Source organism: Gopherus flavomarginatus, chromosome 11 (genome assembly GCF_025201925.1).
Source record: "Gopherus flavomarginatus isolate rGopFla2 chromosome 11, rGopFla2.mat.asm, whole genome shotgun sequence".
Classification (NCBI taxonomy): domain Eukaryota; kingdom Metazoa; phylum Chordata; order Testudines; family Testudinidae; genus Gopherus; species Gopherus flavomarginatus.
This window is the reverse complement of record NC_066627.1, coordinates 21610052-21637306: the sequence shown is the minus strand read 5'-3', so window position 1 is coordinate 21637306 and position 27255 is coordinate 21610052. Positions and strand designations below refer to the sequence as shown.

Sequence of the window (27255 nt, the reverse complement as noted above, 5' to 3'; positions counted from 1 at the left end):
AGGGATCCCAGTATGGTCACTAGGGATTGGGTGTGTCCAAAAGGCTTGAACCAGATAGGGTGAACACAGGCGCATTTTTGGTGCAAACCCCCTGCCCCCCCCCCCCCCCCCTTTTCAAAAGCATTAGAAAGGAAAACACTTGTCTGAAAAGTAGGGGAATCTTGGACTGAGACATTCAAATTAGAGGTCAAGTATCAGAGGGGTAGCCGTGTTAGTCTGGATCTGTAAAAGCAGCAAAGAGTCCTGGGGCACCTTATAGCCTAACAGACGTTTTGGAGCATGAGCTTTCGTGGGTGAATACCCACTTCGTCGGATGCATGTAGTGGACATTTCCAGGGACAGTTATATATATGCAGGCAAGCTAGAGATAACGAGGTTAGTTCAATCAGGGAGGATGAGGCCCTGTTCTAGCAGTTGAGGTGTGAAAACCAAGGGAAGAGAAACTGGTTTTGTAGTTGGCAAGCCATTCACAGTCTTTGTTTAATCCTGAGCTGATGATGTCAAATTTGCAGATGAACTGAAGCTCAGCAGTTTCTCTTTGAAGTCTGGTCCTGAAGTTTTTTTGCTGCAGAATGGCCACCTTAAGGTCTGCTATAGTGTGGCCAGGGAGGTTGAAGTGTTCTCCTACAGGTTTTTATATATTGCCATTCCTAATATCTGATTTGTGTCCGTTTATCCTTTTCCGTAGAGACTGTCCAGTTTGGTCGATGTACATAGCAGAGGGGCATTGCTGGCATATGATGGCGTATATTACATTGGTGGACGTGCAGATGTATGAACCGGTGACGGTGTGGCTGATCTGGTTAGGTCCTGTGATGGTGTCGCTAGTATAGATATGTGGGCAGAGTTGGCATCGAGGTTTGTTGCTAGCTCAGGAACCAATCCATCCTCCCTGATTGAACTTACCTTGTTATCTCAAGCTTGCCTGCATATATATACCTGCCCCTGGAAATTTCCACTACATGCATCCGATGAAACCTCATGCTCCAAAATGTCTGTTAGTCTATAAGGTGCCAGACGACTCTCAAATTAGAGGATAATTCCTCCTCATCAACAGGGGCAGCTTCAGCACACTCTGAAAGTCTTTGAGGATCAAGTAGTACTGGGGAAAGGCTCTACCTTGGAGACTGTGCCTGTTTCATTACGAATAACCTTTCAGTACCCGTTAATAAGGTTGACTCTGGTTCTTCCAAAACAAGTAAGTCCTTAAGAAATCTGAACTCCTGCAATACAGAGTGGATTTGAAGAATGGGGCCCCATTCTGTAGTCAGTACCAAGCGTATATGTTATTCCAGCAAGTCCTTTCTGGCCCAAGTATTTGGTACTGATGATGATGCCCTGGGAGGGGTCAAGACCCTATGTGAAATGTGGTGTCTTCCCTGTACTGAAACAGTCTAAGTGGTTGACTCTGATGAAGATGTTACCTAAGGAGTTGTGGGTACCCTTCTATTAGAGGTGGAATGATTCATTTATGCAGTGTCCTGTTTCTACAGTACGGCAGATCTTGGTATTGAGGCATGCTTGTTGCCCTTTTTATCAGATGAGTCCAGAGTCATGGACACAGGATTAGTACCAAGAGCATCTGGAGCCTCAGCCATACCCAAAGTGGGATGAGATGACTCCACAGCAGTCTTCCTTTGCAGGGACTGAGGTCGAACTTCTCCTACAGAGAATGGATCCTCTTTCTATATATCTTTTCTGTGAATTTACCTCAGGCAGACACAGGTGAAAGAGCCAAAGTTGACAGGGACATGTGTTCACACAGAGATTTCTGTAGGGGGTGAGGATAGGGAAGAGAGATCTCCTGGCTGGGAACTGAGGGTGAGGGTGGCTGGAGGGAACGCTCCATCATTAAGCATCTCAGTTTTAAAAAACCCAATTTTCCCTTGCCCTGCCTTTAAAAGCACAGCAAATGGACATACAGGATAAGATTATCCCAAGCTACAGATAAAACGAGAATACCGACCACTGACCAGGAAAGTCTCCCGAGAACCTCCCCAAAAGTCCAGAAAGCCTGGCATATCCCAAGGCAACAGTAGCTAGAAGGGCAAGATTCCCACCTCCCTTAAAGGGGAAAGGGATTAAGCAAGGCTCCCCCTAAACACCTAAATAAAATACAGAAAATAAAATAACTAAATAATAGAATGAAGAAAGGTAACTAGACTCAACTGTCAACTTCAAATAGTAAGGCACATTAATGCTTGTCTCAGGCCAAGGCAGTTGAGAGGAAACTGCAGGCAGTTCACCCACGTAGCCTTATACAGCCTTGAAGCATGGCATGAGGAAGCCACATGCACAGGTCGAACAGACACTACCACCAAAAATCTCAGATTAAAAGCATAAGAGGTGTGAGTGCACCTGAAGTGGGGAACCCATAGGAACACCACTTGAGAAGAACTGTTATTTATTTTTTCCTACAGTGCAAAACCAGGAGTCAAGGACTGAAATTAATAGACAGAAGATTTAAGACAAAAGTATTTTTTCACAAACGATATTAATCTGTGGATCTCATTGTCATGGGATGTGACGACTACAGGAACTGTATTCAAAAGAGAACTAGATAGCCTCCATGAACTTTAGCCAAGATGATCAAGGATGCACACCACGCTTTGGGTGACCCTAAACTTCTCATTGCCAGAAACCAGGAGAGGAAAATTGCCCTTCTCTGTTCACTCTCCCGGAAATTCTACTACTGGCCACTGTTGCAGACAGGATACCGGTCTAGACCAGCCACTGGTCTGACCCAGTACAGTAGTTGTTACAATGTTCTTATTGCAGATATATGCCACTGAAGCTGCTGTGCCCCTAGGTGAGTTAACTTTTAGACATTTAGGTATAGGAACACTCTAATTTATAACATGACCTGATGCATAGTCTTATCCACTAGCCATCCTTTAGCTGTCTAGTTGTTTTTTGTTTCAATTATAAATGGCACAAATTTTCTGGATGGCTTAGTCATGTTTAAGTAACAGATAACCAGCTCTTCTCCTAGTATTATTTTGAGGCTTTGGGAAAGAGACTAGGAGACATACTGACACATTAAGTACCACCTGGTGATTTTGGACTGTGGTGTCAAGTAGGCTGGCTAACAGAGCCTGCAACACCAAGACCGTCCTGGAGAACGTGGCAGCCAAGAAGAATAAACTTTCACAGAGATCTAAAATCCCCATGGCACAAAGGGGCCACCTATATGCTTGGTAATGCCAAATTCAACTCTCAAGGATCATTAGGCCACTAAGCAGGAAGTAGAAGTCTTTAAAAATTGTTACACTAGGAGATGAGCGAACTCCATGACTCTTCACATGGACACACTAAACAGACACTGTAGCTAAATAAACAGTAAACAAACATACAGTAGCCAGAGATAGCTCTGAAGACATTAGAAACATGAGAAAAGAAGAAGTCCAAGACAGCAGGAACCACCAAAAAACAAACAAACCACCAAACACTGAGTCTAGGACTCTGGCTTGAGCATGCATGTCAAACTGGTTCCATCTGGCAGCACACAAGTTATCTCAAACTTGCTTTGATCTCTACAGAAAAGCACAAAACTCTCTGCTCTAGAAACCTAGCAGCCGTGGTGAAAGGTGCAGGGACTGACAGCCTTGACGTTCCACCCTGGCATTCTACTGTGACAAGACCCGACTCAAGGAAGACTGATTGGACAATCTTTGTCAGGACAATCTTTGTCAGGACCAAAAGGTCTGAGAATCAAGTCTCCCATGGCCAGGTTGGTGGCACTTGAATCACCACTGCTCTGTCTTACTGAATCTTTGTCAGTACTCTGGAAAGAAGGGAAATGAAGGATAGGTGTGAAGGAGTTTTCCCTCGGTATCCTATTTTTGAGCTGAACTTTGGACACTTTCTGATTTGTAGCAAAGAAAGTCAAATATCAGAAGGGTTGCTGAGTTTCTCAAGTTGTATGCAGTGTTGTTGTAGCCCTGTTGATCACAGGATATTGGAGAGACATATTAGAAATGTACTCTTAGTGCAGTTTCCAGATCCGAAATAGAGCTCTGCATAAGTCTCTCTCGTCAATGGAAGTTGGTTCAATAAAAGTTATTACCTCATCTACTTACATTATTAATAATGTATCAGGTGGATTGTCAGTTACACAGAGGTAACCGAATTCCCCTTATTTGTTCAGGCAATACGTTGCAAACACACTGTCTGAACATTTGCATTGTCTGCCCTCTGATGCGTGAAAGAAGGAATTTGAGAACCAGCCTGATGAGCCTCAGTTCTAGCTAGTTTACATGGAGTCTCTTCTCTGGAGGTCTCCAAAGATCATAGAAAGTGAAAATTTCCCAGATACATTGTCCCAACCCCCAGATTGTAGGCATCCATGCCTATCATTATTTTAGAACCAAGGTGTGAAAAGCGAATCTCCTTTCAAGATGCTCTCTAGCAGTGTCAACCCCAGTAGAAAGTTTTTGATTGGCTTTCAGCAAATGGGAGAGATCATCAACAAATGCAAAATGCGAGTGACTAATCTTTGTGGAGGCTTCATCCGTAACCTCCCAAAAGTGTCTTGTGGAAAGATGGCAAATATGCATCCACTATCAGACCAATGTTTTGTGAACAAGTATAACATACCTCCTTGTTTACTTTCTCCACATCAGATTTTATAGCTGTCTATCATATGCCCTCTTAGTTGTCTCTTTTCTAAGATGAAAGTCCCAGTCTTTTTAATCTCTCCTCATATGGAAGCTATTTCGTATCCCTAATCATTTTTGTTGCCTTTTTCTGTACCTTTCCAATTCCAATATATCTATTTTGAGATGGGGTGACCATATCTGCATGCAGTATTCAAGACATGGGTGTACTATGGATTTATATAGAGGCAATAGGATATTTTCTGTCTTATTATCTATCCCTTTCTTGACGATTCCCCAGATTGTTTGCTTTTTTGACTGCCGCTGCACATTGAGTGGACCTTTTCAGAGAACTATCCACAATGACTCTAAGATCTTTTTCTTTCTCCTCCAAATTCTTTTGAATAAACTCTCCTTATAGCTCACAGATCACACCTATATCTTCTTTCATCTCCACAAGGTTGAGCGAGTGGAGAATCAAAAAGAAACTTCCTTCCACTTCAACCTGAAGCTAGTGGCAGATCACCAATGCAGCTGCGCCAACACATATACTATGCAAGGATGAAGTGAATCTGTAGAGAGTAAACTCACTGGTCACAAACACCCCACAAAAATTGCCTCTGTATTTCTCCATGGCATGCAGAGATTGAGTTCCCCTAAATGGTCTTTTTGTGGCCTGCTTCTCCCAATATGGCAGAATTACAGCAGTTTTACTTTTTAAAAAACAAAAACAAAAACCTCCCAAAAACGGGCTTTTGTGCCTGAAAAGCATATGAGAAGAACTGAATAAAGATTCAAAAACCTCTGAATGAAAAATGGTCTGTTTTGTCAGCTTAATTCAATAAAGCAATACCAGAAGCTCTTAAAAGGCTATGAGTTCCTGCACTGCAATACAGAAACTTCAAAATATAATCACTAAAAATACAATTGGTCCAAATGAGTTTTTCCAAAACTGCATAGCACTCAACTTGAAAAAAAAACATCTTTAGTAGCAGACAAATTAAGACAGGAAATGAAAAAGGAGCTTGAAAGTTTGTAATGCGAAGCACAAAATATGGCAATATGAGAAGCTGAAATGCAGGATGAGTAAGCCTCAGAATGTATCCTATTATTTTAAAACAACACTATTTTTATATTATTCTGGTATCAGGACAGATGTCATAGAAAGGATTTAAAATAGCTTGTGTTAAAATAAATTGGTCCTTTACTCAGAGGTATAAATTCTAGTTCAGATCAAACTATGCGGTAGCACTGAAGTTTTCATTCCTCGGGCATTTGGATACACAAGACATGGCCTTTACTTTCTCTCAAAAACAACATGAGAGGACATCAAGTTCGCAGAGACTGGGATGACCAAGGCACAACCAAGGCAGAACCAAATGATATTACAAAAAGTAGACTAGAATTTCTATAGATCAAATTATTAAAAGAACAAGAAATGCAGCTCAGAACCAGATCATATAAAGTAGGAACAATCACAGACACAGACAAGATAGAAAGGAGAAGAAGCCCATCTCGATCATTCTCTTAAGCATTAGCAGTTCTTCACAATATTTTTTCTGCCAATACTTATTTAGCTTGATTTAAATGTTATGTATACTAAAACTATAGCCAGTAGTTACCTTTAAACGCATTCCCCACTAACTCATTTAAGAAAAATTCTGCCTATGCTTTTAGTCCAATTTTTTAAATTTTGCTTTTCGGGGAGGGGGACTGTAAAACTAATTGGAATGTAGAATTTTTAGTTTGGTAGGATATTAAAAACTACTTTCAGGTAGGTAAGTGGTATATGAACAGGAAAGGCAGCCTCTCAAATGAGGAACCATTGTCTTTGCAAGGATATACATTAAGAAACTAGAGATCATTGTAGGGGGTGTGTTTAAAGCTAAAATATCTAGCTGCTACTTTTTAACTAGTTACACAAAAATTTTGCAAGTTATATTATTTAAATGTATAAAATAATTATTTATACAAAATGTTAATGCAACATTAAAGTTTGAGATTTTAAACTAAGAAAAGCCAAGAAATTGAGAATTTAGGTAAACATTATAGTCTTGTCTTTACCCCATGCACTAACGTGGCACAAGAAGATATATTTTGAAAAAATTATTTTACAAATATGGGCTAAGAGCAGAAGAAAATCCACAAAAACATCTGTTTAAATGGAACTACAATACAGAAAAAAAAAAATAGTCCACTAAAGTAAGAATATCTGTTCCAAACAACAAGATTGCAAGATACAAGAATATAGAATAGAAACCTAAAGTATTACTCTGGTATTACATAAGACACTATGAAGATTTTATCTAGAATATCGTGCATAACTCTAGTGAGCACAGTGTTGAAGGAAGGCACAGCAAACAAAAATGTAAAGCAGAAGACAACCAATAAGATTCTGTTTTGATGGATACAGGTGGGCATCACCTATTGAGAATCCTGCATTTTCCCATGCCCTTCTGATTTTTCCCCTCTTCTACTCAAGTAAATTATACAAAATTCTTTCAAAAAAACTCAACTCCTATACTTGTAGTCATGCATAACAGGATTCTAGTCAGAGTTCCACCAGCAGCTTAAACTGCTTGCTCTTACGTTGCCGGTGGAACTCTAAAAAGAATCACAGAAATTACAAGTGAGATTGGACTTTTTTTAAGTTACTTTTATCCCTTCTTCTGAACAAGGAGAGTGAAAGAGTGAAAAAGAAATGAGATAGATGTTTAGATTGGTTGATTAAAGAACTTCTCGTCCTTTCCTCTTCTGAGAGTATTGTTTGGGGAAGGACATTGCCAAGCAAAAATAAAATGAAAGACTGCAGTATTTCAGGTGAATTTTTTCTCTTTTTCCTTTTTTAGTCACACACATAAAGGTTTAATAGTGGAAAAAATTGCTGAAGGGGAGCAAAAGAAGCTGCTAGGATAAATCAGTTCATTAAGTAACTTGGTCAGTTTCTGGAAGAGGGAATAGGCTCAGAGTGAGTTTTATCATATTCTCTAATCTCGAAATACTGTTACGTTATACCATTTGTATTTATGTTTCTAAATAAGATTTCTCAATTCAGGGAGATGCATAGAAGAATAAGATGATGAACTCAAAGGACCCTTCTTTGTCTAATATCTATCATGTAACTGAAATGTTTTCCACTAATTTTTCTTTTCATTCTAGATACTAGAATGCTCCTTAGAAATGAAGAGATAGCCAATATACTTACACAATGAACCAGATGTAGTCCGCCTTCTGTTTAAACTTCTTTGTTTGGCTTTTTCAGAAGCCAAAAAACCTCTTGTTTGAATATTTCTTGGTACTGGACTCTGCTGCGGTTCTGGTGCCTTCTCCACTCCATGAAAATATTTCATATGATAATGTAGCAACTTGGCTTTGCGGAATGATTTTGAACAGTCCAAGAGCTTGCATCTAAACTTGTGATCTTGGTCAACAGTCGCAGCTTTTGAAGCAATAAAATCATGTGTTCTCTTAAAAGTTTTTGTTACTGTAAGGACAAAACAAATAAGAATCCCCCATGCTTTTGCTATATTTATCATATGATTCTCTAAACTTCAAAAAAAATTAAGAAACTAACATGTATTTAAACATAAAATACTACATTAGCTATGAAACAAAGTATTGTTGCTATTAGCGGCTTCTGAGATCAACAGCCTAGATAGGGACTAACCTGAGACTATTTTCCTTACTGTGGTTTAATGAAACTATTACTAAAATCTCCATAAAAATGTTTATTAACCAATTGCTATTGTAATAGGGAACATAATATATTAGAGAGACTTTGCTTAACTGAGCTTACTTGGTCCAATGGCAGATATCACTGAAGCCGGTAGCACAACAGTAGTACAGTGATTCTGTCCACTATGGAACCAGCATGAACACTACATGTTTCACTTAAAACAATAACAACACATTCTATCAAGTTTTTTTAAACATTAGTATCTTATATTAGAGCACGGGTCAAGAGAAACATTTTTTGCTTACTAACATATAACTGATTGTGTATCAGGATTTCCTGATGTTAGATCCAAAAATAAATATCTGTTAAAGTTAAGAGCTGCGGAGTGCTGCTACAGTTAGGGAAAAGTCAGAGCTGTCCTTCAGGTAAATTAGATTTATTAATAAAAGAATTTTAAAAATTGCACACAGTAAACGTGAAGACATGACATTGAGCAAAGACATACTTAGGACGAAATTCAAGAAACATTTCCTACTCAGAGATTTATTAGACTACTTATTAGTTTCTCAATAGCGCTGCTGGAAAAAAACTTTGCTCAAGTCTTCAAACTGGCCTGGAATAAGGATTAGAGAATACAGTCTACAGAACATTGCTACACTGGCCAGAAGATGAACTAAATAGATTTATTCCCATCTTTTCTAAGGTTCCAAACATTTTCACTTATGTTTTTGATGGGAATTACTGTATTCTTGAAAGAAACACTGATGAACCAAAAAAAACTCCAAAAACACAAAAAGTCTGAACTTCCTGTGTTGCTGACAACTATACCTAAAAAAATTGGTCAAATGGGAAGAGTACCAGAAAATTGGAAAAATGCCAACATAGCACAATTTAAAAAAAAAAAAAAAAGAAGACTGATCCCAGCAATAACCATCACATAAATCTAACCTGCATCACTAGTAAGATAAATCAATAAATATCTAGAAGTTAATGGAATAATATGAAAAATAACGTTTATAAAAGAATTTTTTCTAGGGACAATGCTGTGGGTTTTTGTTTTTTTAAACAGAAATGCAAAGTAAGTGAATAAAGGCACTGTAGTTCATTTCGTGTAATTAGATTTTAGTAAATCATTTGGATGAAACAAATACTTATCACAAAAAACTCTACAAAAGGATATTACATCATGGTATCTCGAGTTAGGGGAGCGGAAAGTATCTAGTAGAAGGACCCAGAGCTAGCAAGTTCAATGAACTGGAAATGCAAGTAAGCAGCCTGTTAATGGGGAAAAAAAAAAATCACATTAAATTGGGAGGAAGTGAAAACACCAACAAGGACACAGAATTAATACAGAGGGACCATGCGAGCTAACAAATGTGGTCAGAAAAGAGTAGGGGGAAATAATCTGAAAAAACTGACAGCAGTCACTTGGAGGGAGGAAGCTGGGAAGCAGTACTGCCAAGATGAGATAGGCATAAGAAAAAAATAGGAATTTTGATAAATATTTTTAATACGAGATAACAAATGTAGCCAATGCAATTTAGGGCTAAAATAGACAGAGGCATCATGGAGCAGGAAAGTAAATTGTTCTGGTGCGACTGCATCTGAAATGCATTCAGTTTTGGGTACTACTCTGCCTGAAAGAAACTGACAAACCTGAAGGAGTTCAAAGAGAAAAGCAACAGAAGTACTCAATAGTGCTAGACAGATTGATTCCTGGGGAAAGTTAAGAGAGCTTATACATACACAGCAGGTTGCCTAAGAGAAAAGTGGAAACATTTGACAATCTACATTAATTTACTGGGAGTGAACAACAAGAATGAAGAGGAACTTTTTTAGGGTTGTACGTGGGGGAAAACAGCAAGGAGAAAGGGGAAGCAAAAATTAAGACAGACAAAATTTAGGCCTGATATAAGTAAGAATTTCCTGACAATGAGTGATTTCAAATCATTTTGATAATTTTAACATACCTAAACAGGGCCATGCTATAGGGATGGCAAAATTTGCCAACCCCAAAACCTCAAATATTGTATTAATAAAGAATGAAACATATAACTGAACTGGAAGGAAATATGATTCAATTTAGAAGTAACATGAAGATGGGAAAACATCATTCAATTGCAGCAAGGAGTACCAATAGCATCTCAGGCTTCAACAAAAGAAATATGAAGATGACAAGGAAAACTATTGTACAATTGTCATGATTAGACCCCGTCAGGAGTCCTGTATCCAAGCTTGGTGTATCTTTCTTTCACAGAGATGTACAAATTCTTGCAAAGGTACAGAGAATAGCTTCTAACTGATCCGATAAACTGACGTCTGGAGAAGAGGAGGCAACAGAGGAATTGAGGATGGGTTGGAAACAGGAGAGAGAAAGGAAGGGAGAGCTTACTGCAAACTTTTGTACTGGTGACCCCTTTCACATAACAAGCCCCCTTATAAATTAAAAATATTTTTTAAATATATTTATCACCATTATAAATGCTGGAGGCAAAGCGGGGTTTGGGTAGAGACTGACCTCGCACATAATAAATTCATGACCCCCTGAGGGGACCCGACCCCCAGTTAGAGGACTGCTGGCTTACTGCAATGGGCACAAAGGAATCTATTCAAACTCTAGGGCAACAACAGGAAATACACAGACATGCCCGAATTTTGAACTACAAAGTTTAGGTTACCACCACATAGAGGGATCTTTCCCCTCTTCATACGATAATGCCCACATGGAATTCTCTGCTCATGGGAATTAATATAAAGTTGGTGTGTGACTGTTCTACCCAGGAAGACCTTGGGAAGAAATTGTACCCCAAGGAAACACAATCTCTCCCAAGCTTGATGGTAGTAAAGGAAGGTGTACAGAGGTGGAAGGGGGAAGCTCCTCTCTCCCTCAACAGCCCAGGAAAATGTGGACCTTGACTACTGTGATTCCTGGTCATATGCACTAGATATTAACAGAATTACCCAATTTGGGGACAGTAAGGTACTTTTTACTGAAGACATACCGGCAATGAACTTTCAGAGGTTCCACCTTTTTCTGGAGCATATGGGCGGGGGGAGGGAGAGGGGGAGGGGGAGGGGGATTGGAGGAAGAATGAACTCAATATTGCAAACAAGCAATTTCCTGTGAATACTGAGGTATATCACTGTGAGCCCTCTATGTATCCCACCACTTAATTTTGGGGTTCTTATGACCTAGAATGCTGAAAGAGAAAATTACTTATAATTCTGGCCTTCTGCCCCAGATCACCAATCCATATATCATACGTATCTTAAACCTCTGGCTTGTGAGGGATCTTATTTGATTTAGAACTTTCAGCTAAGCTGTTAGAGTAATAACCAATAGAGGGCACAAAATAAAGCATGCAGACTTCCTGAGAGTCAGTAACTGTTTATCCTTAAATTACTTTTCATACAAATAGGAGAAAGATAATCAACTCTTTGGAACGTTACCTCTCACCCACTCACTGACCATTCAATCTACAGCTTCATGTATCTTCAGAGGACAAAATCTTCAGTTACATGGGTTATTCTGTTTATTCTTTTAAAACTGGTATGACACAGCTTTCTTCTACTCCTCTGGAACTTTCCCAGTTTTCAAAACTGAGGCCACGTCTGCACTAGAGTTTTGTCGACAAAAGTTATCCCACTTAATTAAACTGCTGTTGCATGTCTACACTATGCTCCTTGTATCCGCAGAGCATATATACACTAGCAGCTCTTGCATTGACACAGAATAGTGCACTGTGGGTAGCTATCCCACCGCACAACTGGCTGCAGGATGCTTTGGGCAGGCTTTGTAATGTCTCTTGGGGGCAGGTACAGCTCACAGAGCTCTTCACACTGAGAAATAATAAAGCTTCCCAGAGCTTTGAAAGGGGGGGTGCATGCCTGTGGTGAAGCCAAGTTCTAAACAGAGAGCAGAGCAGTCATGGTGGGCATTGTGGGATACTGGCAGAGGCCAGTTATGTCAACATAACGAATGGTGACTGATGCTTTGTCATTTTAACTTTGCCGCAAAAAGCTTTATGTCTCTTGGCAAGGTGGTTTTCTTTTGCCACCAAAAGTAGTTTTGTAGTGTGTACACCTCCACTGTTTTGTCAGCAAAAGCTGCCTTTTACCAACAAAACTGTGTAGCACAGACAAGGCCTCATTAAAAATTAAGCCTGTGAAACCAGGATTTGAAAACTACTCTGATCGCATTACTTACGTATTGTACCTCTTTCTAGCACCTTCAATGTTTCCAGAACCATTGCAGTAAAGATGTTGCTGTCTGGAGTGAAAATGTCAAAGTCCTAAACTTAGTGAGCTCTTATCAGTTCACAAAGCTCTGAGCAGCCTTTGGGCATACAAGATTACTTAACCCATTGCAAACAGCACCTGAGACACCAATTACGTCTGAAGTTATGAGAGTATGAGAGTCACATAGCCCATACATTTGCTTCACCTGTGCCAGCATTAAAACGATAGAGGAACTGGAATACACAGAACACAATGAAAGATTTAACATGCAAGCACAGAGTGTACAACCAGTGCAAACTTCAACACATTCCCCCTTCAGATCAAGAGGTGGATTCAGCCCTTCAACTCTAAACGTGGAACTTTGAAGATATTCAAATGGATCTCCTGGACCTATATCTAATGTCCTGTCAAAATGCCAGTCTCCAGTGCAGAGCTGTTGGCTGAGGCAAAAGCTTTGTTTGACTACTCTTTTCTAGAGCAGCCAGGTGGCATGATGCTTGCCCGTATTCACAGGCTTGAGTTGACAACTTTTATGGTGCCTTGGGAGGATTCGTGACCCATGCCCAGGAGAAGCGGGACGGGTTGAGGAAACAAGGGGATGGATCCGGTAGTTGATCTGATACGCTGTCCTCAAGCGCACCTTCAAAAGCCTGGCTTAGAGCCTGGTTGAGATTTATGTTGGCCTTGGCTTTGGCCCAGCCTATTGGAGTTATTGTTATTATTGCGCCACCTTCTGTTGTCTCCCTCTCGCCTGCGGTAGGCCTCCTGTCGAGGACGAGGCTGATACTGGCGCTGGGGAGGAGGTTGTGGCTTAAATGACTTCCTCTGAGTAACCAGGGTATGCATACCCAGTGACTTGAGTGTAGCTCTAGAGTCTGTGAGGCTATGCAGCTTAGCGTCCGTCTGGTCCGAGAAGAGTCTGGACCCTTCGAAGGGAAGGTCCTGGAGCGAATTCTGGACCTCCAGCGGGAGACCTGACTCCTGAAGCCATGTTGAGAGCCGCATGACCACGCCCGATGCGACTGTCCTAGCTGCTGCATCCGCTGAGTTCAAGGACACTTGGAGGGAGGTTTTCGCTACGGCCTTGCCTTCCTCCATAGGGGCCGTGAACTCCTGCTGGGAGCTCTGTGGGAGGTTGTCACTAAACTTCCCCACTGCTACCCAGGAGTTGAAGTTATGCCGGTTGAGGATTGCTAACCAGCAGGCGATCCTCAACTGAAGGCCCCCTGACGAATACACCTTCCTGCCAAACAGGTCTAGGCATTTTGCTTCCTTGGCCTTGGGGGCCGGGGCCTGTTGCCCATGGTGCTCTCTCTCATTTACCAACGAGACTACCAGGGAACATGGGCTCGGGTGACAGAAATATATCAGAGGGATAAATATTAGAGAGGGAGAGGAATTATTTAAGCTTAGTACCAATGTGGACACAAGAACAAATGGATATAAACTGGACACTAGGAAGTTTAGACTTGAAATTAGACGAAGGTTTCTAACCATTAGAGGAGTGAAGTTCTGGAACAGCCTTCCAAGGGGAGTAGTGGGGGCAAAAGACATATCAAGCTTAGTCTTAAAGTCAGATAAGTTTATAGAGGGGATGGTATGATGGGATAGCCTAATTTTGGCAATTAATTTGGCAATTGATATTTGATTATCAGTAGGTAAGTATGCCCAGTGGTCTGTGATGGGATGGGATCTGAGTTTCTACAGAGAATTCTTTCCTGGGTGCTGGCTGGTGAGTCTTGCCCACATGCTCAGGGTTTAACTGATCGCCATATTTGGGGTCGGGAAGAAATTTTCCTCCATGGCAGATTGGCAGAGGCCCTGGAGGTTTTCCACCTTCCTCTGCAGCATGGGGCACGGGTCACTTGCTGGAGGATTCTCTGCAGCTTGAGGTCTTCAAACTACAATTTGAGGACTTCAATAACTCAGACATAGGCTAAGGGTTTGCTACAGGATGGGTGAGACTGTGTGGCCTACATTGTGCAGGGGGTCGGACTGGATGATCATAGTGGTCCCTTCTGACCTTAAAGTCTATGAGCACCCTTGGTTCAGGTGCTGGAGACTTATCCCTGGTTGGGAGGGGCTCACCTTCGACAATCTGATGAGGTCTTTTGCAGCCTCAAAGGTGTTAGGCGCGGAGGGCTGATCTATTACACCCCCGAGCCCTTCATCTACACTGAGTTCACTTCTGGCTGGACTTGGTGGGACCTGTGGCACCAGTGCCAATGGTGCTGAAGTTGGTGCAGTGTCCATCCCCCTCTTCCCGATACCTGGGGACTGATATGGCGCCGGTCTCCTTTGCAGGGAGTGTCTGCGCCCCTCCTTTGATTTTGCCTTGGCTCACACCAGGGAAGATGAGCGGTGCCAGGGCCTACTATGGTGTCCCGAGGCCGATGGCTTATGGTGCTTGGCCGGTACCAGGTCTCTTAACGATTCCGGGATGCTCCGCACCAAGGAGGCTGGGGCTGGCATCGGGCATTCTGGGTCTGATGGCTGCAGCGTGGCCTCCATCAGCAACTGCTTTAAGTGAAAGTCTCTCTCTTTCTTCATTCTCGGCTTAAAGGCCTTGCAGATCTTACACTTCTCCGTTTGGTGAGCTTACCTCAGGCAACGTAGACAAGAGTTGAGGGGGTCACTAACCAGGGTCACCTTGAGCCTGCGGCATGCTCCGCAGCCTGGGGCGGATGCTGGAATCTTCCAAGCACCTAATCTATTAGTGTCCAACAACAATGAAATGCTAACTAACTGATAATAGCTATGTACTTCTAAGGCTAACGGATTGCTTCTCCTACGAGAGCAAGAGGTTGTTCCAACGCCGCAACAGATGGTAAGAAGGAACTGGAGGGGGTCGGGCCAGCAGGGGTATATATACATGGTGCAGTGATGCCACTCTGGTGGGGGCCCTGCCGGGAGTCGCTAAGGGAAAAAGTTTTTGATGCTTGTGCACGCGGTGCACGCACACCTAATGTGGAATGGACGTGAACAAGCACTTGAACAACTAATTTATAGCTACTTTGTTTTCAAATATACACCGCTACCCCGATATAACGCGACCCGATATAACACGGTAAAGCAGCGCTCCGGGGGAGTGGGGCTGTGCATTCCGACGGATCAAAGCAAGTTTGATATAACGCTGTTTCACTTATAATGTGGTTAAGATTTTTTGGCTCCTGAGGACAGTATTATATCGTGGTAGAGATGTATTTATTTGTAGTCTAAGTCTCTACACATTTCTATTACTAATTTCGTATCAAACGTTATTTTAAAAAGCATTTCAATTTATAATTATCTGGAATCTAACATTTTTGAAACTACTTAAAAACTTTGCATTCTAAATGAATATATAAAGGTTACATCATGATAGCTTTCCAGGAAAAGTATATCCCTTTTCCAGCTTTTTATTAAAATTAACTGCTAATCCAAATGTTTTACAACCCTTCCTTGTTATAGATTCCAAGGCCAAATAGGACAGTTGTGATAATCTAATCTGGCCTGCTGTATAATACAGGGCAGAGATCTTCTCCAAAATAATTCCTAGAACAGATCCTTTAGAAAAAAACATCCAATCTTGGGTTAAAAATTGTCACTAATGGAGAATTCACCACAAAACCTGGATAAATTGTTTCAATTAACAACTACTCTCACTGTTAAAAATTAACATCATCTTATTTCCAGTCTGAATCTGTCTAGCCTCAACTTCCAGCCACTGGATCATGTTTTACCTTTCTCTGCTAGACTGAAGAGTCAACAATTAAATATTTGTTCCCCATGTAGATATTTATAGACTAATCAAGTCACCCGGTAACCTTCTCTTTGTTAAACTAAGTAGATAGAGCTCCCTGAGTCTACTGCTATAAGGCATGTTCTCTAATCTTGAATCAGTCTCATGGCTCTTCTCTGAACCCTCTCCAATTTATCAACATCCTTCTTGAACTATGGGCACAAGAAAGGGATACAATATTCCAGCAGTGGTTGCCCCAGTGCCAAATACAGAGGCAAAATAAACTCTCTACACCTATTCAAGATCCCCCTGTTTATGCATTCCAGGATCACACTTGCTCTATTTGGCCATAGCATCACACTGGGATCTTATGCTGATTATTCACCACGATTGCCAAATCTTTTTCAGAGTCACTGCTTCCCAGGATTGAGTCCCCCAACCTGTAAGCATGGCCTACATTCCTTGTTCCTTGGTGTACACATTTAAATTTTGCCATATTAAAAACACATGATTTACTTGCGTCTAGTTTACCAAGTGACTCAGATTACTCTGGATCAGTGACTTACCCTGTTCATTATTTACCAGTCCCCCAATGTGTGAGATATTTGCACCCTTTATCAGTGATCATTTCATATTTTCTCCCAGGTCATTGATTAAAAAAAATGTTAAATAGCATAAGGCCAAGAACCAATTTCAACAGGACTGCAAACACACCTGCTCAATGACAAATCCCTATTTATAATTACATTTTGAGACCTATATGTTAGCCTGGTTTTAATCCATTTAATGTGTACCATGTTAATTTTATATAATGCCAGGCTGCTGGTTTTTTTTTAAATCAAAATGCCATGTGTTACCAAGTCAAATTCATAGTATATCAACATTAGCTTTTTTTTTCTTGATGATGATTGCAAGTTTGGTTGATAAAGGTATCCAGTTAATGTGACAGGATGTGTTTTTCATAAACCTATGTTGATTTGCATTAATTACATTACCCTGCCTTTAACCCTTTTGCTAAAGTCACTGGTTCTATTAAATTATACAATATAATTTAAGTACTATACATATGAGAATGCCATAATCCAAAAACATATGATTATTATATGGAGGCATCAACTGCAGCTCCATAGTTAAGGCTGAGTTCACACTTAAAAGTTCAACCACTTTATGTATGAAGAATAGAGCATATTGTACTCACTGAAATCACAGTACTTGTAGAATTAATTTTCTAAGAATTTACATGTAAATCTATTAACTAGTTTATAAAAATTAATTTTAAAAGGGGTTCTTTAAGAAACTGAATATTCTATGTCAAAGAAGATCATTCAGGATTTATAAATTCGAACGTACTGTCTATCAACAGACATTGGCAGAGAGATGACCACTGAGTGGATCTGGTGTGACAGGTAGGATTTTTCCCTTCCATTTTTTTTAATAACAAAGTTTGTCAAAGGGAAGATTACAAATCTCCTTCAGGGATACACAATAAAAATTGTTCTCTTTCAAAATGGCCATGATCAACCACTGCTTTGAACAGGACTGAAACCACAGGATACCCTTAGTAAAGATGGCCACCATGGAATCCACCTGTTCCTAATAGTGTTTGTAGGGCCATCTTCCCTGAAGGTTGTTTGGCTTCATTGCCACTGTGAACAATGGGAAACAGGGACCATCCTAGCTGAGGTCGGTTGAGAACAGTGGAAAATGGCAGTCATTTTGAAAGACAGAACTTCGGGAGTAGCTTTGGCACAAAATCTCCTTCAGAGAAATTCCTGAAAAAATTTTGGTTATGAAGAACAGCTGCAAAAGATGACCCCAAAATGTTTTTTTAAAAATCTACTTGTTGCATCAGATCTACTTAACAGAGATGGGAGATGGAAGGACAGGGACTGTGAGCATGTGTACAAAGGGATGCAGAAGGGCAAGAGGGAGAGGGAATCAAGTGTGTATAATCTACTATAAATGTCAAGCAGCTGTATACCCAATATAACTGCTTAATATGCTCTGGCTGCTTTACACTAGTTCAGAATGGCATACACTAGCAAGAATTGATGAATCAAGTCTTAAGTGTTAATTTGCAAAATTTCCTTTCTTCAAGTAACTGGAATTTTCACAGCATGACATTCTCTTCAGGCTTCTAATTTACTGTTTATGTATGAAAATTCTAATAATTATAAAATATATAACAACGGAAATCCCACACAGCTATGTTAAAATGTTAAGATTTTGTTAAGACTGAAAGTATGTAATAATATGTTTAGGGTAAAGAAACATTAAAGAGATGTCAATTATCCCCACAAAGAATTATAACCCCAGAAAATTCAAAGTTAAGGTTAACTTAAGGAAATCCATACATGTTACAGTGTGGTAATGCACAGTTAGCATACCCCAACAACCTTATCTCTCCCTACAGAGATTAAAAAAGGGGGGAAATATATAGAAAAAATTAATATCACTTTAAACATCAGTTTAATCTTATTTGGGACCACAAAACACAACTATATTAATCAAGACTGTATGGTTATTGCATATATGAGACTGTGGAGTTACCCTACCTTTCATATAGCTAAAACCCAATAATCTGAAATGCAAAATTACCATTGTGTTTGCAGAAAATTGTTCATAACCACCCCAAAGTTAACCTATAATAGCAAAACTCAGAGCACCAGAACTCAAAGTATGTATTTTTCCTTTATCCAGCATTCATCCAAATGCTTCCCCCATCTCCCCACCTCCCCCTTTTTTTTTTAAATAATCATGTAATAGAGAAATGTTTGAAAAGAAGAAAAGTTGCCTAGTGCCAGTGTTCTATCATAAATACACAAAAATAAAAAGAAGGCATCACATTTTACATTTGTTAAATCTAAATCTGAACCTGTAACAGAAGGCTCTTGGGTTTCAGTAGATGTAAAGGAGAGCTCACGGTCATCAACTTTTTCTTCCTTTAAACTGCTGTTCACATCAAGCGGTGCGGTCTGTGATACATCTCCAGAAGACTGAGGTGCTTGTTCACAGCCGTTTTGGTCAGACTCAACAGGAATTTTTAACGGAACTATAAGAAAAAGAAAAAAGGAGTTTATGGGAGCAAAATACACAAAAACAAAAACCAGATAGCCAAAGTACTGGAAAAGACTTAAGGCAAAAGAAGATACATTTGTCTCACCATTTTCTGTTTTAAGCGGATAATAAGAATGTGTGAAACAAAACTCCCTTTCCTCTTAGTGTTTGAATATCACATCCAGACATTCTTTTTAGTGTATGCACAATGTGGCACGTAACCAGTATTCATCACTGAATTTGGTCCACTGTTTGGTTCAGTAGCTTCCCTGGCTTGGGTAGGTACTGATGGGGAATGTGACATTAATGCCAGTCCATGCCCCTCATCAAATCCAGTGATTCCAGCAGACCACACAGCCCGATTGGGTTTAATAGGCTGGATTTCCTGAGAAAGTTGGGGTGAAAATGGAGTGACTATCAAGGTATTTAAACTACAGCTGTCAATTAATCGTAGTGTCATTTTGTTTGGTGTTCATTCAGGGCCAACAATGGAGTGCTAGTCTATAACGGGGGGGGCGGGATCCTAGGGTGCAATAGTAATTAACTAATTAGTAAGTGAATAAATAGATAGATATGGTTCAACTAGTTCCAAAAGGAATCCCTTAAACCTTATCTAGGCAATCTGTCCCCAGTTCAAGTGAATTCTAATGTATCAAACTGCACATAAAAGCTAAACATGAAATCAACTTCATCAATCTTCTTTGCAAGTGGAAGTCATTCAAAACTTCATCTTAGTAATTAGTTATAACACAATTAAACAACTCTCCTTCATAACAACCCAAGAGCATACCATTACAACAAAGTACTTACGTTCCTCAGGTTCCTTTGGAATAGATGCTGGATCTTTCAACGGTCCAATTTCAGAAAAAGTTGTTGCAGTAAGATCCGTATTTATTATCTCAGGACTACCACTGGATAACAGCCTTGATGATCGTCTCCTAATTTGGTCTCTTTCATTGCTGTCTGGACAGTTTTTCAACTTTTCCTGAGCTAAACAGCATAATAAATTTAATCTCATTGCACAATACGCTGTCAATCATGAAAACATTGAAGCTTGACAATGAAGTACCACTGGTTATGTGGTTAACATCTGCAGACCACTTATGCCTCTACCTCCAATAATTGGAGTTCTGATTATTAAACAGGTAAGTAACTTCCCATTCTCCTTTGAGTGATTGTCCATATGCATATTCCACTACTGGTGACTCCTAAGCAGTGATCTTATGTAATGTAGGTGGGAGCTTGAAGTCTTTTGGAGAATAAAGATTGCAGCACTCTCCTCAATTAAGTGATGGCAACTAGAAACAGTTCTCATTTATATATGTAAGAGGGAACCTTTTGGTAACTGTTCAAAGCGTGCTCTCATTAAAGCAAGACAGCTAGACTCAGGGCCCATGGAGCAACAGGGTCCTTGACCGATGAGAACATCTTAATCAGGCCTTTGAGGAACTTGATCACAGTTGGTTAGGAGAAGGTTGTACAGCTGTCTATAGGTGCATGATGGGCTGAGATCACTACCAAGTGTACTTTGACTGAATTCAAAGATAAATTACTTTGTTTTCTGTTTTCTCTCCAGTTCATAGTTCAGAATTCAAGATATTAAGCAGTGATGAGGGGTGATGGACTTCCAATGGCAGAAGTGAGAAAGCCTGGTCCACTTCTCCAGGTAAGTTTCTCTCATAATGCCTTTTAGGACTTGAGCACTGACGTACGTGTGTGTGCGCGCACATCATCTACTACAGTGTCTTACTTTGAAAAGATGGCCTTGGATTTACATTTAGATTAATTTAGTAACAATGAAAAATGTAATATACTGATCTCTCAGACAACTGGCATTTTCATGTACACAAGTGGTCTAAAATTCAGGTGAAATATTGGTAAATACCAAATAATAGGTTTTGTAAAACCTGAGATTTTTCTGGTTAAAAATGGTAACACACAAAAACTAAGGGCCTTATTGGTACAGCAGTATCTGCTGAGATTGCCCACTAAAGTATTCTGTAGATCAGGTAGATGTATGAGTGAAAGAGAAACACATGTGATGCACTAGTTCCGTAGTCTGATGGCTTTCTGGCAGAGCTGGTAGGATCTTACCCCACCATGCCCGTTGAGGTAGAACGTGGTGGTCGTATTGTCCTCTGTTACCTGGACTAATCACTCTGTCATGTACTGAAGGAAGGACTCGCAAGCCATGCATCCAGCCCAGCATTCCAAGAGACTGATATAGTTTCTTGCCCCTCTGGGTCCAGAGAGGGGCAAGAACGTATATCAATATCTTGGAAAGGTTTCTCATGTGTGCTCCCCATGCCTTAAGCAAAGTGTCTACAGCTATAATCCTGGATCAGATGGGAGGCTGGGAGGAGATCCAATACAGACATTCACAGGGTTCTTCCAGGACAGACTGTACTACAGTACTCCGGGGGGTGGGGAGGCGGAAGAGGGCAGGGGGGGCATATCCAAGTGATGCCTGGAAGGGCATACGCTAGCCTGAACCAGACCTGAATGCAGTAGAGGTGAAGTCTAGCACATGTCATCATAAAAGGTATAAGAGACCATGTGTCCCAACATGGCAAAGCACATTCTTATTTATGTGGGTTTGGTTCTAGCTACAGCATAAGGGATGACAGGGTCTTGAATCTGTCCTGGAGAAGATAAGCCACTGATTTGGTGGAGTCTAGAATTGCTCCAAATAACTTTATAATTTTAGAGAGGAGGCAAGCGGAATTTCTGCATGTTGACTCTCAGTCCTATCTAAGTTGTGGAACAGATAGGGCATCAGGTGGATGGATTATGAGACTGTTAAGGAAGATCTGCTTCATATCAGACAGCTGTCAGGGTATGGGTATATGAAAATGTTCTCTCTTAGATATGGTGCTACTACTATTGCAAGCACCTTGTAAATACCTTCAGTGCAGCCTGGAGTCCAAAGGGTATAATGTAGTATTGTTTGCAGTCGTCACCCACCATTAACTGTAGGTACTTCCTTCAAAACGGGATACCTGTTGTTGTCTACACCTCACAAAAGCCATCGTGATCATTACCACTGACCTGGCAGCAGTGTCTGCTGCATCCAGAGCTGCTTGTAGGCTCACCTTTGCCACAAGATCATCTTCTGAGTCTCTTCCGAAATTCTCCCCCTCAGGTCTGAGGGGAGTTTGTCACAAAGGTCTATATTCTTTCATAATTCCTGAAGTTACAGCAGGCCAGCAGGACTTGGTAAATGCTAATCCTTAATGGAAGGCTCACCAATGAGTACACTTTTCAACTCAATAAATCTAGTTTCTCTGGATCTTTGTCTCTGGGTGTTGATTTATACTGATGGGATTTTTCATTGGCCTTCATTATGAACAATAAAGGTGACATCAGAAGTACATGAGAGAACTGAGCCTCTTTGGGTAGAACCTGTTATTTTGTCCTTTTACAAGAGGTAGGAGCTAGTGTGGATTGGTGTTTTTGACACAACACTTTCACTGGGTCCAATCACCAGAATGGCAATTTTTCCTGGTGTGAAGGACCGGGGTATATACATCAATTTGTAGGTCTGCTCCTGAATTTCTTCCATGGGGATTTGCAGAGTTTGCACAATCTTCTTAGGTTGTTCCTGGAACCCCTAAAAGTCATCAAATTTGAAAGAGAATCTGTGGGACAACAGCTTCATCAGGATGATGATAACGGTACCACCAGAGCCAGTATATCACCTGGTAATGAGACCTAATCCAAGTCCTCCTCTTATTCTGGTGGTGGGTAGGGAGATGCTGGCTCTGGCACACCTTATGATGCCATGGTTGGTGGAAGTAATTTTGCAGACTGCTGGAGTCTATCCTGAGGCTCTGCCCTACTGAAAGAGAACCACAGGTCACAATGTGGCCAAATTGGAACCCCCAAGCACTGTCCTGGTGGCCATGGTATGGGAAACCAGGGACCTTGTGGTGGAGGTCTCCCAGTATCCTTCCCTGGAGGAATGTCCAAATCCCCTATATGAAGAGTTTAGGACCCATCCAGATTCTCTGTTATCACCTGAAGTCTCACATGAGGTTGATGAGAATACTCCACACCCATGGGAAGAGGTATAGCTCATGAAGTGAAGAGTAAGGTCAGCAGGAGAGAAGTTGTCAACACTGTTTTAGTGCCGCAAATGGCAGCAAAGCAGACAAAAGAGGTGACCCTGGCTCTTGCATGATCAGCAAGTCTCTGTGTCATAAACTTCAGTGCCAGCTGATGCAGTGGTGTGGCCAGAAGTGGCATTAGGTCTACGAACACTGACCGTGGTGCCAAGGCTGGCACCTTTCAACGCAAAGGCCTTGATGATGCCACAATCATGTCATGGATTGCTATCTGTGCTGAGTCTCTCAAGAAGTGAGGTTTCAGAGGCTCTGAGTTTGCTTAGTGTCAGCTCACTATCAGTTCCTATGGAACTGAGCTTACACAAGAACTATACAGGACGGTGAAGTCTGAGAACGAATAGTGCTGATGAGAGTAAGAGCAGGTGGGAGATCTCCCTGTAAGGCTACCCGCACACTCAGGTCTTGCCCACCAATTTCTTGGTGGATCTGGATGAAGATGAGGCCCCCTCCGGGTAGGGAACCTGCACTTTCACTCTTTAGCTCCAACAGAGGGGTGGGGAGTACCTCAAGAGCTAGGATCGGAAGCCGGTCTCATGAATTTAGTCATAAGTACACTTCTCTGTTCTCTCACTGTCCAGGCATTATATGACTTACAAATCAGGAATTTCCCAGATATATGCAATTCTCCTAGGCAATAAAGGCATTTAATGTGACCATCGTAAACAGGCATTGCTTTATTGCATGCCAGACAGTACTTAAAGCCAGGAGACCTCATGAGGCCACTCTGTAACTTGGATACTTTACTAACATTACTTAAAACTAGAGAAAAGTGCCAGTGGGCACATTATCTAAAGCAGGGATGGGGAACCTTTATTCTATCAGGAGCCACTGACACTCAGAAAAAAAATCAGTCGTGGGCCACAGACATACAGCCCCATGCATGGGGTGGGGGTGGCTTCCCCTGCAGCAGGGTGAGCTGGTGCTCTCAGCTCCAGCCCCCACAGGGTGGAGGGGCGTGCAGAGGCTCGGTGCTTCCCCTAGACTCCAGGATGGGGCCAGAAATGAGGGGCTCTGGGTGCAGGAAAGGGCTTTGGGGCAGGGGGTTGGGGATGAGGGCTTCGTCTGGAGGTGGGAGTTCTGGAGTGGGGCTGGGGATGAGGGGCTCGGGTGCAGGAGGGGGCTCTGGACTGGGGCCAAGAGGTTTGGAGTGCAGTAGTGGGCTCAGGGCTGGGGCAGCAGTGCAGGAGGAGGTTTGGGGGAATTTGGGTTTGAGAGGGGGCTCAGGGCTGGGGCAGGGGTGTGGGTGCAGGGTCTGGGAAGGAGCAGGGCCGTCCTTAGCCATAGGCAGAACAGGCAGCCGCCTAGGGCACCACTAGGTCTGGGGGCATCACTCTGCTGTGAGCCCGGACAGATGGGAAGCAGTGGAGCATGTAAGAGCAGGGCTGCTGGGTCCTAGAGAGAGCCAAATGCAGCACAGTCTGAGGGAGGGGATGGGCTGCTGGGGTCTCTGGGAAGGAACTCACCTGCAGGGTGACCAGATGTCCCGATTTTATAGGGACAGTCCTGATTTTTGGGTCTCTCTCTTATATAGGCTCCTATTCCCCCCCACCCCAGTTCCAATTTTTCACATTTGCTGTCTGGTCACCCTAGGTGGGGGTAATTGGTACCTATTAGACAAAGTCCCAAATATTGGGACTGGCCCTATAAAATTAGGACATCTGGATCTGGTCACCCTAGCTGGGGAGCGCGTCTCTCCCCTGGGCTGGCAGTAATCCATCTCATCCGGGGGGAGCTGCACAGGGCAGGATGAGCTGCTATGGCTCCAGGGGTGCCCGTCCCTGAGATCAGATGCTGTGCTAACTTCACCATGGTCCGTTGGGCTGGCGGTGGTGCCCATTGGCATGTGATCAGAGCTGAGGGTTTGCTGTTGCCACTCTGCACCTCAAGAGGTGGATTTTGGGGTCCTGCAGTTTTCCACCTATCTCCTCCTCTACTGCAGCTGTTGGACCAGCAGGCTAGGGGGGGTGAATCAAGCATGAAAGCAGTACTGAGTTGCCATTTAGATTGTCATTTAACAACTTTGTTTGCCAAAAGAGCTTGCTAATAATCGTGAATTTCAATATTTTTTATTAAAAATCAATATCTTAGCCAAAAACAGAAAATTAAGTTGTTGACAATTATTTGTGACAAGTTTGGTATGGGGAAGGTAGTGGGCCAGTTTTCATCAGAGAAACAAAAAATGTTGACTGACTTTCCTATAGCCCTGTTACTGCTAAACAGAGCCCTCCAACAACTGTAATATGCTCATCTCCTTACTAATGTATAGAGCAGGGGTCGGCAACCTACGGCACACGTGCCAAAGGTGGCAAGTAAGTTGATTTTCGATGGCTCTGGGGTTCTGGCTGCTGCCCCATTGCCACCAGGGATCCTGACTGCCAGCCCCACTCAGCACCCACTGCTGGCCTGGGGACTCCCAAGGAACCCCAGGCTGGCAGCTGGCTGAGCAGGCTGGCAGCTGATACCCTGGCTGAGCCACTCAACCCGCTGTCGGCCTGGGGTTCCATTCACTAAGCTGGTACCGGGCTGAGCAGGACTAAATTCAACGAACTAGGAAAACAAGAGCAACTAATGACGAAATGCAAGAACCTAGAACAATGGTCCCCAACCTATTTCGTCTGGCGGGTGCCAGATGAAGAAACGTGGCAGTGGACGAGCATCCGTCAAAATGCCACCAAAATTCGGCGGCATTTCAGCGGTGACGCCTCTGGATGACACTGCTTATCGGTGGCAAGCGGCGTCATCCAGAGGCATCACCGCCGAAAAGCCGCCGAACTTTGGCGGCATTTCAGAGGATGCTTCGTCCGCCAGCCAGTACGCAGGTGCACTGAGAGGCCCCTGCGGGCGCCATGGCACCTGCAGGCACCGCGTTGCGGACTCCTGACAGAGAGAGTCTCCTGAAGCACGGCGATCGTTTTGATTTAAAAGGACTTGAACTGTATGAAGAATTGAGTACACTATCATCAATGTTGCCACATGCAAAATCGATGTTGGACATTGTACAGTTTACTCATACCAGCAAACTTGTTATCATATATCCTAATGTGTACACTGCCACTTGTATTCTACTGACAATTCCTGTAACAGTAGCATCAGGAGAACAGAGTTTCTCAAAACTAAAGCTCATTAAAAACTATCTCCGCTCTACAAGGAGTCAGGAACACTTAACTGGTCTTGCTATTCTTGCAATCAAACAAGACATCACTTTGTATTTGTCATACGATGACATTATTACTGATTTTGCAGCCAAAAAAGCCAGAAAGATTGCTTTTAATTAAAAACTAATCCTTGTTTCTATACTTCTTCATATAAATTTCCAATAAAATGTTGACAAATTCAAAAAATTATATTATTTGCATCATTCTGTCAAATCAGAATTTTTTCTATAGTGCTACTTCTTTAATGTTAGTCCATCAGCACTACAGTGTGCTTAATTAAGTTAAACTGGTTTTAATAACATGCATGTGGCAAATTTTCCAACAGTGTAAGCTTATGTTTGTGTTGCTAAGAGCAAGACAGGCACGGGGCACCAGTTTAATAATCCCACCTAGGGCACCATAAATCCTAAGGACGTCCCTGGGAAGGAGTTAGGATGCGGGAGAGGGTTCCAACCTGGAACGGGGGGTTGGGGTGCAGGTGGAGTTCCAGAGTCTGGGAGGGAGTTAGTGTGTGGGGGGAAGTGGGGTTCTGACTAGCAAAAAGACCACAAGACTAGCAAAAAGTTGCTGACAGTCACAGGGTCAGCAAGCTACTTCATTTCGAAGCTAAGAGGTTGTGAGTAGAACTAAGTGGCATTTGGTGCACTCCACCTTTCTATGCTCTTGATGCAGAAAAAGAGTACTTTTG

The 27255-nt window shown here is 42.0% G+C and overlaps 1 protein-coding gene across 9 annotated transcripts in view; it reads right to left on the bottom strand.

Annotated features, from left to right (window-relative positions):
* PHF20 (PHD finger protein 20) overlaps window positions 1–27255 on the bottom strand; it is a 182105-nt gene that overhangs the window by 91307 nt on the left and 63543 nt on the right. For 8 of the 9 annotated variants that reach the window (XM_050918588.1, XM_050918586.1, XM_050918592.1 and 5 more), the window contains 3 exons: window positions 20099–20278; window positions 19107–19283; window positions 7801–8079 (listed from right to left, as the gene is read on the bottom strand). In XM_050918588.1, the coding sequence (XP_050774545.1) occupies window positions 7801–8079; window positions 19107–19283; window positions 20099–20278 (636 nt within the window). The remainder of the gene's footprint in view (window positions 1–7800; window positions 8080–19106; window positions 19284–20098; window positions 20279–27255) is intronic. The other variant, XM_050918593.1, reaches the window with a different exon arrangement.